Here is a 12,135-nt window from a genome sequence, read left to right on the forward strand (position 1 = left end):
TCAGACTTCAATGGCCGAATATTTAATGAATTCCATACCTAAACAACAACATTCAATAAGTGCAAGTCAATGGGCATTGGTGTCGAATCAAAATCAAAACTTTCAAAATCTATTGCTTAGTGAGAGTGAGACGGGTAGCAACAATCGCCCGCCAAAGTTAAATCACATGAATGACTATCCATTATGGAAGGGTCGTTTCCATAATTACGTTCAAGGGCAAAACACAGAATTGTGGACGTGTTTCACCTCTGAATATAATCAAGCTCTTGAAGAAGCAGGATCAAATGCGACAACTTTCAATAATATGCAAGAAGCCAAGAAAAAGGCATATGATCTTGAGAAGAAGGCATTTTCTATTCTCACACAAGCACTCCACAAAGACATTTATCATCAATTCGGCTATTGTAAGAACACGAAAAATTTATGGGATGCATTAGTAGCGAGAGGAGAAGGAAATGCAGCTACTAGAAAGATACGCCATGATTTATTGAAGAAAGAGTTAGAATCATTTCAATTCTTGGAAAATGAAACCCTAAATGATATGACTTCTCGTTTTTATCATTCGATTAGTGAAATGAGTTGTTATAATGTTAATGCAACTCATCAGATATGATTGCACGGTTTACTGATGCTCTACCTCCTACGTGGAGTCCATTCATTGAGCTTCTAAAGCATACGGGCGCTTTGGATGCAGCCAATGTCAGTCTCTATGAATTCATTCAGAAGTTGGAGCACAAGAACGAAGAGGAAATTCGGAAAGCTAAAAGGATTGCAATTGCACCTCCTCAAAACACAGAAATGTATTTGCCTGGTTTTGGTCCTTCAGCTAGTTCTAGTTCCGTTCAGCAACCGAAGCTTCAAACGGCGTTTGTATCTAATACAAGCTCATCTCCGTTTCCACAGTTCAATCAAGCCCAACCACAGTGGCATCAAAGTGCTTATCTTTCACAATCCATACCTCCACCTCAAGTTACCAATACTCAACAACAGTGGAATCAAAGTGCTTATCTTTCACAATCTATACCCAAACCTTAAGCCCTACCACAACAACAACAAGCACATTATACCAACAATCCTTTACCCCAAAACACCAACAATGTCAGAGTTGATACTTCCAATCTTTCAAAAGTCAGTGTAGAAGTTGCCAAGGAACATTTGGAACTTCTCAACACAATGTTCAGTTCCTATTGTGGATTGGTAGCAGGTCAAATTGGAAACATCAATATGACCAATGAAGATTATCAGCAGATAGACCGTGATGAAATGGAGTTAATGGATATCAAGTGGGCGTTTGCAAGTGCTGTTAGAAGGGCACAGGATTTCATGACTCGAACTGGAAGAATTTCGTTGGAAAGCAAAAATGATACGAAGTACAGGTTTGATAAAGATGCGGTTACATGTTTCAATTGTGGCGAAAAGGGTCACTTCAAACGTGAGTGCACCCGACCAAGCAAACATGGCAATCATAATCCGTTTAGAAATCAGACGAGTACTTCTAATGCAAATCAAGACAATCGTGAACGAAGGATAGTAGCGGTGAAGAACAACCAGAACCAGTCTGGACCTTCAAACACCAACAGAGCATTAGTTATTCAAGCTGATGAAGGGTGTAATTGGTCTGTACAATTCAGAGATAATGATCAAGGAGGTGGAACCGCATGCTATGCAAAAATCATCAATCACATCAAGCATGTTCACAAGGAAGAATTTTCTAAGAGTGATGATAGCTCGGGTTATAGCAGGAGTTCAGATGAAGAAAGCTCGAATGCGGGAGATCATAATTCTGAAGATGGATCTTTTTCTTGTCAGACTGCCTTTATGGCAAATGTCTCAACCTCTACGAGTCAGGTAAAATCTGAAACTCCTGCTCCTAGTGTTTGTAATGTTTGTGCAGATTTGAAGCTTGAATCCGAAAAGGTTCATAGTCACAATCAAAGTTTAGTTATTGAACTGTCGAAGTGCAAAGAGGCAAATATGGCTTTAGCTAGAAACGAAAAGGATTTTAAATATGTAATTGAAACTTTAAAGAAAAGTGTTTTCGAATTAACAAAAATTGTTTTTAACAAACAAATTGGTATTAACAATTACATTAATATCATCTAGGAAACCAAAAAGGAGCTAGCCGTTGCCAAGTGTGAGCATGATGCGATCAAGCTCAAATTGGATAGTTATTCTAACTCCCGATATGTGCTTGATCACATCATAGACGTTCAAAAGCTGAAAGGGAACGTGAAAGGCCTTGGGTATAAGTCGTGTCCGCCCCCTTTGAGTCACAACTATTCCAGAATGCCCGATGAAGAGGATATGCCTCGTTTTGAACCCAGTGTGCCTCTTGATTATGAGGAAGTTACTACTGGCCTAGGGTTCAAATCGGACAGTTCTTCAAGTACATCATCTGAGCAAACAGAAACTTCAACATCTATGAAACAAAGTCCTCCAATCATTGAGGACTATGAGTCGTCTGATGATGAATCAGAATCAGATATGAATGACCAGGATGAATCACTTGATAAGAAGAAGGGAATAGAAATTCCAATTGAGAATCATATTCTTTGTGATCCTCATATTCCTGTTGTGCAACAAGTTGCCAAATAAGTGATTAATCCTGTGAAGGAAGTAAAAGAATCTGTGTCTATCATTAAGAGTAACAATGTGTTGTATACTTTGGTTGGTGATATCAAAATTTATTCAGACAAGGACTTTCCAATTAAAAACGTCAATCCATCTTTAATTGACAAAATTTTTGAAGATAATACAAGCAAATTTTTGGGAAAGACGATCCCTGGAGTTGTTGTAACTCAATGTGATCCCATTCCAAAATCCAAAGTCAGAAAACAATTTGAAAGTCAAAAATCACCAACAAAGCAACAACCTTTTTCTCCTAAGGGCAAACAACTAGTTCAACGAGCTCAAAGGCCTAACATTTCTAAATCAAAATATGAAACAAAAGGAGCTCGTTATCAGAAGAAAAACAGTAATGCATCGAAGGGTACGCATCGAAGGGTACGAATAAAACTGAGACTTTTGAAAACAAATCAAACACCCATTTTATCCAACAAGTCAAGATTTTAAAACGTAACAGTCAAAAAAATTACACTCAACATACAAACGGGTGTGATGAAAGAGCAAGTACCTCAGGTTCTACTGGTTCAACATCTGTTAGTCGATCAGATTCTCCTAAGTTTGTTGAAAGGAGAACGTGTTTTAAGTGTGGGGAGTTTGGACATATCATTAAAAATTGTACAAATACTCCCAAAGAGAAATTTGTTGAAAGAGCACCACCTGAAAAGGTTCACCCACAACGTCGTCCTGTTTCACCAAAACATGATAAAAGAACTGTTAAAGAACAAGAAACAAAACAATGACGTCAAAACGTCAAAGCAGTTGAAAAGGATTTAAAGTCTGAATTCAAATCTGTTAATAGGGAACCAAGTTCATCACAATCCTCAAAACCAGAAATTTCAAAATCTTTTTGTAAGAATCAAACGGGTAAACAAAAACAAACATGGAAACCTGAATCGGGTGAAAGTTCAAGGGGAGGTGCTGTGTTTGAAAATCATCAGGAAATTGAAATTACATTTCTTGATTCTCAGGGGCAACCCAAGTCTGTGAAGGCTTGGGTCCCCCTCTCCAACTAATCTCTGAGTGAGTGTGTAGGATGTTCCAGGAGGAACTATCGATAGTCATAAGATTGTTGATAGTGGAATGTTCACACACAAGATTGGCGACAAAAGATATTGTTGCCTTTGATGGAGAGAAAAAGAAAAGAAGACAGAATTGTCTGTCGAAAGAACTTGAAAGCTTCGACAAAATGAAAATCATTCAAAAGTTTGATTGTTAATGGCTTTGATCGGGTCTCCAGGATAGATTCAATTAAAATGTACGCACCTGCAGCACGTCTGAAGTTCAAAATCAACAAGATGAATGTGCGGTGTACATTTCTTCGCGGTGTGATTGAAGAAAATGTGTTTGTTGAACAAACCAACCGGGTGCGCGGATGCCTTGGCGTGGATTGAACAACCGCACACTACTTCTCAAGAGAAAGATAAAGACCTTCGCTGGTGCAATATGGAAGACCAGCCGGACCCAAAGGTTTATGAATTTGTTGCTGTGAGGAGTTTTCTCACTAGCTACAAAATCGACTTTGAAATCCACAACGGGTGGATATCCAGTTTGGGAGAGCACTCAAATTCCTGGCAATGCACGAAGCAGTTGCAGGATACGGTTTTAAATTTCTAATCTCTCCTATACTTGTCGATATTTAAGTTGCTTTATGAATTATTATTATCTCGTACAACACTCTTTGACCAAATACGCTGACCTCAAATATCACCTCACACGTGATCGTTTCAATATGAAACTTGTCAACATTGTTATGGTCTGCACCGCTTACCGACGTGCCAACTCATTTTCCCAAAATTCGATAACTCATTTTTGATTAAAATTAATTTTGGTAAACAGCATTGAGGTAAAACATGAGTTAATCTGACATCGGGAAATCGTTTTTTATAAATACCTTTGTGTTTTTAAAATTTATCATAGTTTGTTGATTTTAGGGGGAGTAAATCCAAATTTTAAAAATCCAAAAACATCGAAAAATTTCAAAACCCAAAAACAATAGAAAAAGAAAAATGAGTTTTCTGGCGAGAAAAAGAGAAAATGATAGTAAATCAGTGGTCTGTCGAATCCTCTTTAAACTGAAATGCAAAATGAAAAATGTTAAGCAGCTCTATATAAGATGTATCGGTAGGCTCACAATCATTTTAAAGTGTGCAGGGTGATATAAATCCTTAATCGACGGAAGATGAGGTGGGAACCATTCATTGGCATATGGTCTTAGTACCGAAATTTCGTTTGAGAGATTGCCGAGGTTCCGAGATATTCGATATTTATGCTGCTTATCATCTGGGTATCATGGTTGTATCTGTAACCGAAAACAACGGGGACGCAAGTCTAGATCTTCCATGATACTATACATACGTGTACATACTGCATACAACCTCAATAAGTGATCAACAATCACATGTCCCTCAAAATAAGTGATAATATATCACATTTATCCGAGAGTCAAGTTCGTCTCTCTGCTGTACGAAAGTACTGACCTGTTCACGGACTTGCTCCTGTGCCCTCATGCATATGAAAATGAAGTTCCTCATCAATAAGTGATTCTATCACATAGGGCTTGTTTTCAAATCAAAATAAGTGAGTTTCTCACATCTTTTATACGGTCAAACAGATGATAAACGGTATACTCACCGGTAAGATGAACTCTCGTGCATACCTTGATACGGGAATGTGTCGTGTGTGGATGAACACCGGTCGGTAAGTATAAATCATACACTAATCGTATCCCCTCGCCATGATTACATCTGATAAGTTGAGCTTATGTGGACAACAATACTTATAATTGTGATAGGATGCTTATCTTAATTTTTACTAAATGAACAAAAAGAGCGTTTTGGCATGACCGTACACTGATATGATTCTCTTATCCTCGAAACTCGCAAAAAGAATGTCCGTAAATATTTATTTACTGCTTTTAGTTTTTGCATCTTTCTGTATATATTTATTTATTGTTTTCCATCTTTACATTTGAAAAATGAAAAATACCAAAAAGATTTTAGGTGTGTTTTAATTTAAACTTTATAAAAGCCAAAAAGATTTTGCTTCTAGTTTATTTTTGATTGACCGATGTTGGAGCTCGAGTCTATCCTACCCAAAATCCTGATCGTAAGCCGGAAAACAACTACACCTGCATAAACAGTCGAAGTTAACAAGTTTTGAAAGTTAAAGGATTAAATCTGAACATTTTTAAACTTTCAAACTGTTGTCGGTCGGTGTTTGATTGAGATTTGATCTCATATGTGTTGTCTGTTTAATTTGTCTATATTCCAAGCGGTTGTTCTCATTGTGTGTTTAGCTTTCTTATATGTGCAGATGCGACATCAGAACCAGCTAAAAACGAAGAGAACGTGTCAGATGACAAGCCGTAAAGTGAAGACACGACGTTGATGCAATCAGAAGATCAAGATAATCGGGTTGTAGTTGATCAGTCATCAACACCACAAGGATCTAAAGAATTGAAGAACAAAAGATTCACGAGCATAACTCAAAGGAGAGTTTATCTTAAGGGGGAGTTTGTTAACACACTTCCTAAATGAAAAGTGAGTTTGTTGATACACTTTCTACTTACTTACGACGCGTGAAGACTTTGAAGATCCTCCGACATGAAAGACATGGAAGTCGAACCATCACAGCAGCGTCCAAGGGGGAGTTTGTTGATACATTTTTGTGTGGACGCGGCACGTTCGGTTCGAGCCTTGAAACAGAATGAAGACCAAGTCGGATATCCTCCTATCCCACTTGGGTCCGACAACTTTATCTAATTTGTTTTGTAACGTTAAACGAACAATGCATGTTGCATTTAGATTATTAGTTGTCTAGGTGCGTGTTTATATAGTTCACTGGGCCAAATCTTCATGTGGGCCAAAACCTCATTTGGGCTTTGACTTCTTTGGGAAAAACTCCTGCATGACGAAACATGATGAAACACAAAGTGTTTCATCACACTAATTGACAAAACCATGATGAAACACAAAGTGTTTCATCACACTACAGGACAAAGGGACGACAAAACACACTTGTTTCGTCGACTGTTGGGCTTCTTCAAGCCCAATGTATGGCCCAATGTTGTTTCGTCGAGCCCACTCTTGGTTTCGTCGATGTTTGGCCCAGGCTGCTCTATAAACACCTTTCTGGTTTCACTTTGAAACCAGATGAGAGCATACCCTGAGAGTTATTCTGTCAAACTGTGTATATCAGTTAATCTTGGTTCTCATCCCATTTAATCAATAGATTACGTTTCATTGGTTAATTCCGTGTTGTTACTATCTGTGTTTGGTTTGGCATCGTTACGGGATTCCGCACCCGTGACATTGTTTGTTATAAACAAGGATTCAGTTTTCGTTCTCGATCCTCAGATTTCGGGACCTACACAAATTCTATGTTCTGTATTATGCCTTGTGTTCTGTTTCCTATAGTGTAGGTGCTTATGAAGATGGTGTGTTATAACAGTCTTTGTTTCGTATAGCTAACAAAAAGGTAAACTAAAAAAAATCAAAGATAAAGATATAAGCACCCGAAGAACAATATTTAAACTTAATTATGCTTTTATGTATAAGTATTAGATGTTATGTTCGGATTGTATGATAACCTATTGGTGTGTGATAAGCGGGTGAAATTTAAATAACTGTTCCGGCAGTTATTCCCGCCAAATGGAACCGCCAAAATGCGCCGTATATATACTTGATTTCCGGCTTCATTTTCCGGTATCAAGACATTCTCTCATAAAGAATTGTCCATTTAATCTTATCTTTTCGAATTCCTTTGTTCTATTCTGCACACTTCCATACTTAGAATCATGAATATTGATTCGAATCAACCACAATCTTCCACTGAAAATGATCATGTTTCCCAACATAGTGGTATCAGAGCCATGTTTGGGAAACGTGCAGAAATCAAACCGAGTTCAACCATCATGCCATGTCAACACTATGTTGATGAGAAGAACGAGAAAGATAGACGGATCCCTCGTGTGAGGCTTTGCTACTACTGCCATCAACCGGGCCACCAAATCTACATGTGCAAGGCGAAAGAGAACGATGAAGCCACTCAACTGATCAAACAGGCGATCAACACCAGAATCAGAAGATAGGATGATGACGTTCACTGCCAGAACGAGATGATTGTCACCAGTACTTAGGGTGGACAATGGGGAGACATCTGGTACGTAAGTCCAACATTTAATCATCATTTCGCGGGAAATTTAAATGTTTTCAAACAAATAAAACATATGATCGGTGTTAAAACAAGATCAGGAGAGAACAATTTTCTGTTCATACGTGGGATAGGGGCTGTTGAAATGAAATATGGGAATGATACATTGAGAATACAAAGCGTGTTCTATTCACCGTAATTGGAACAGAACGTCCTAAGCCTTGATCAATTAACACTTCAAGGCTTTACGGTTAGAAAATCCGGTGACAAGTGCAAGATATTCCCAATATTTTCAACCCCTGTAATAAATAGGGTGAATGATGTGAATGGATTAACCAAAGAAGACGAACTGGGCTTAAATGAAAAACAGAGGATAAGAGAATTATGTACTAGGGAACGAAGAATTCAAAGAGAATTACTTAAATTCTTACTTTGAATCACTAAATGTTTTGAATGGTGATGAAAACGATTGGAGTCGGATGATTATACGGGCTCTAGAGTTTCATGACTTTGCGGATTGCAAGTCACTACTTGATATGATTGGTGACAGAGATTTTGTATTCAAATACAAGCATGATTTGGAGAAGAAATTCGAGGAATTGGTGGGTTGGTTTCTGAATGTGAAGATGGGAATATCTTCAAGACCTATTCCACCATTGATGCCTGATGACAGGAGAATCGATCTGCTGGGTTTATATGTAACTGTAGAGAGAGACGGAGGCTATCGGAATGTCACGAATGACAACTTATGGCCGGCAATTGATAAGAATTTGGGATTCGAATATCAAGACGAAGAATTTATGAGAATCATTTACGCCATGTATTTGGATGTCTTGATATATTATTACAGGTTCAAATCCATAAAGAGATCATTAGGGAAGGAGAAAGCTCGTCAACAACCACCGGCGGTGGCCATGAGAGAAGAAGAAGTGTAGATGCTGCACATGAAGAGGCTGCAATCGATCATTATGCTCTCTATGCCGGAAACGATTGGGAGGGAACCTGGAACCTGCATAAGAAACGTCGGAGGTTCAACTTCAATGAAGCCCGAAAAGCTGTTGATGAAGCAAATTATAGTGTCTTGATGTATGCTACAAAGCATAATCAAGTTTAAGGGGGATTATGTTAGAACAATATTTAAACTTAATTATGCGTTTATGTATAAGTATTAGATGTTATGCTCGGATTGTATGATAACCTATTGGTGTGTGATAAGCGGGTGAAATTTAAATAACTGTTCCGGCAGTTCTTCCCGCCAAATGGAACCGCCAAAATGCACCGTATATATACTTGATTTCCGGCTTCATTTTCCGGTATCAAGACATTCTCTCATAAAGAATTGTCCATTTAATCTTATCTTTTCGAATTCCTTTGTTCTATTCTGCACACTTCCATACTTAGAATCATGAATATTGATTCGTATCAACCACAATCTTCCGCTGAAAATGATCATGTTTCCCAACAGTTTCATATAGCTAACAAAAAGGTAAACTAAAAAAAATCAAAGATAAAGATATAAGCTCCCGAAGATGGTTCTTACAGAAAGGTTTGCTTGATCTTTACTAAACCCGACAAGCAATTGCCAAAGAGATTCCACATAATTTCTACCATAGAATTTAATCATTGAGATCTTTATATAATCAGCTGAAAGGAAAACATTTAATATAGTTAGTTTAGAAAAAGACATATAGCATAAGAATCCCCAACGTTATACATTATCATATCGTACATTGTATAAAAATATTAGAAGCATGGCTCAAATGCAAGTTTACTATGTTCTCATTCAGATACATATTGTTTACAAGGATTAGAGGCATTAAACAATTGTTAAGCAGTTAAAACACATTTTAACAGTTGCGAGCTAACTTAAGCAGTAACCTACCAACAAGGGGGCTAATGGCATAAGGAAACATCCCATAATATTCTTCGGGCATTTCCTCAATAAGTGGTGGTAAAAAAAACAATGGTGACCTCTCACAAGAAGTTGCTGAAATGGATACAATAGCACTTACCATCAGACATGCATACGTACATAGTGGAATATAGAATAGAATAATAATATATAGAGTTAACTGCCATTTACGTCCATGTAAGTTTCAAAATTGTACCGTTTTCCTCCCTCCCTGACATTCTCAAAACATGTCATTCAAGTCTAAAAAACTAACTCCAGTTAAAAAAACTCAGTTAGCACAGGGATAAAATAGTCATTTTACATAGTTTAAGCTTCTTTATAAACTTCAAATAATACTGTTGATGCATTTTTTTGCGTGTCTGTTACTAGTCTTGTATGTAATTTCGTATTTTGTACGGTCTTTATTAATTATCGAGTCTGTATTCGCAGTCGACCAAGTCGGATATCCTCCTATCCGCTTGTGTCTGACTTGTTTGTCTCTCTTTATTTGTATTGGTCGTAAAACAATGCTTGTCGCATACTAAGGGTAATTCTGTCAATATTGTAAGTGATGTTTGTGCCTTGTCTGTTTGCTGTCTGTTTACAGCAAACAGATAACAATCTGCAGACCTTGGCGAAACAGGCCTGTTTCGTCAAAGAGATGTCGACGAAACAGAGTTGTTGTTTTTGTTTGTGTTTCGTCAAGGTTGTCAACGAATCAAATGTGATTCGTTGACTGTTGGGCTTGTTAGTGGGCTAACTTCTGCTTCGTCAGCCCATGTTCTGATTCGTCAAACACAACAGCCCATCTGCTATATATAGGCACAGATAGTTCACAGTTTAGGAGTAGTGATGAGAGTTTACCCTTGAAGCTTGTAAGAACTGTGTTTGTATCAGTTACCAGATCTCATCCAGTTAATCAACGTTAATCAAACGATTGTGTTTCTTTGGTTAACCTTGTGTTTGTCTTGTTCTATGTTTGATTGGCTAAGTTAAGTGGATTCCGCACACTTAACTTTGTTTGCTATAAACAAGGATTCGGTAGTGAAAATCGATCCTCCGATTTAGGGACCTACAAGTGGTATCAGAGCATTGGCTCTTATCCTTGTTTAAAATCAAACATAGTTTGGTATTTGAAAGTGTTGTGTGTTTTTCTCTGAAAATTGTTCTTAAAAAAAATTATTATCATTTTCTGGAAAAAGGTTATCATAAACTGTTGACTGTCTTGGTAACTTTGCTAAAATTTTAGTGAAAACCTTGCTTGTTTGTGTGTTTTTCATACTTACAAGTTGGTTTTTGTTAAAATTAGTAGTTAAAGTTGGTTTTTGGAAATTGTCAGTTCATCCGGTTGTATTGTGTTCTTCACATCTTCATAATATCTTCAAGTGTTCTTATTAAAAGTGACATTTTAATCTAAAAGATAAGGTAGCTTGTATTTTGAAAGTGTTTGACCAACCTCTTTTATCCACCATACTTCTAAGTTGGTGGAATAGCAGGTTTGAAAATCGTGTGAATTGACAGCTTGGGTATAACCTTTTCACCAACTTTTACCAACCTCTGACAACCTCTTTTTGACGAATCAGACCTCAACGAAACACAAAGTCAACGAAACAGAAAGCATCTCGCCAAAGGTCTCTTTGACGAAACTGAAAAGTGTTTCGCCAAAGATCCCTTCGACGAATCAAATCTATTTCGCCAAAGGTCCCTTCGACGAATCAAAGTCTGTTTCGCCAAAGGTCCCTTTGACGAATCACATATCTGTTTCCTCAAACTTCTTTGAAGAAACAGGATCTGTCTCGTCGACTGTTGTTTCGTCAAGAGCTATTTCAGTTTCGTCAAGAAAGTTGAAAGTTTTCAACAGAAGGTTTGCAAGTTCATCATAACAGTGTGTTTTCAAGTGTTTGTTCAGGTTTCTTATTAGTAATTCATCACAATGAGTTGTACAAGTCCTTGGGACTGGAGTATGGATCCACAACCCGGTCAAGATCAAACTTCCGCAGCAGCATGGGCGAAAAGTATGTTTCCACAACCAGCAATCAGTGCCAGTCAATGGGCATTGGTATCCAATCAAAGTCAGAGTATTCAAAATCTTCTGATTAGTGAAAGTGAAACGGGCAGCAACAGTCGTCCACCAAAGTTGAACCATATGAATGATTTTCCATCATGGAAAAGCCGCTTTCACACATATGTGCAAGGGCAAAGTACCGAGCTTTGGACGTGTTTCATCAATGCATTCAACACCAATCTTGAAGTTGCAGCATCCACTTCAGCGGGTTATGCTAACATGCTCGAAGATGACAAGAAAGCTTATGATTTGGAGAAAAAGGATTTTGCTACACTTACACAAGCACTCAACAAAGATATCTATCATCAGTTCTCCTACTGTAAAGACACGAAAACATTGTGGGATGCTTTGGTTGCGAGAGGAGAAGGAAATGCAGCTACTCGAAAGTCTCGTCATGATCTGT

The 12,135-nt window shown here is 37.8% G+C and overlaps 1 protein-coding gene across 6 annotated transcripts in view; it reads right to left on the reverse strand.

Annotated features, from left to right (window-relative positions):
- The window catches only part of LOC110903272 (acyltransferase-like protein At1g54570, chloroplastic), a 57,180-nt gene that overhangs the window by 17,812 nt on the left and 27,233 nt on the right, over positions 1-12,135 (reverse strand). For 5 of the 6 annotated variants that reach the window (XM_035982531.1, XM_035982530.1, XM_035982534.1 and 2 more), the window contains 2 exons: positions 9,659-9,763; positions 9,317-9,420 (listed from right to left, as the gene is read on the reverse strand). In XM_035982531.1, the coding sequence (XP_035838424.1) occupies positions 9,317-9,420; positions 9,659-9,763 (209 nt within the window). The remainder of the gene's footprint in view (positions 1-9,316; positions 9,421-9,658; positions 9,764-12,135) is intronic. The other variant, XM_035982532.1, reaches the window with a different exon arrangement.

Source organism: Helianthus annuus, chromosome 13, assembly GCF_002127325.2.
Source record: "Helianthus annuus cultivar XRQ/B chromosome 13, HanXRQr2.0-SUNRISE, whole genome shotgun sequence".
In the NCBI taxonomy this organism is placed as follows: Eukaryota; Viridiplantae; Streptophyta; class Magnoliopsida; order Asterales; family Asteraceae; genus Helianthus; species Helianthus annuus.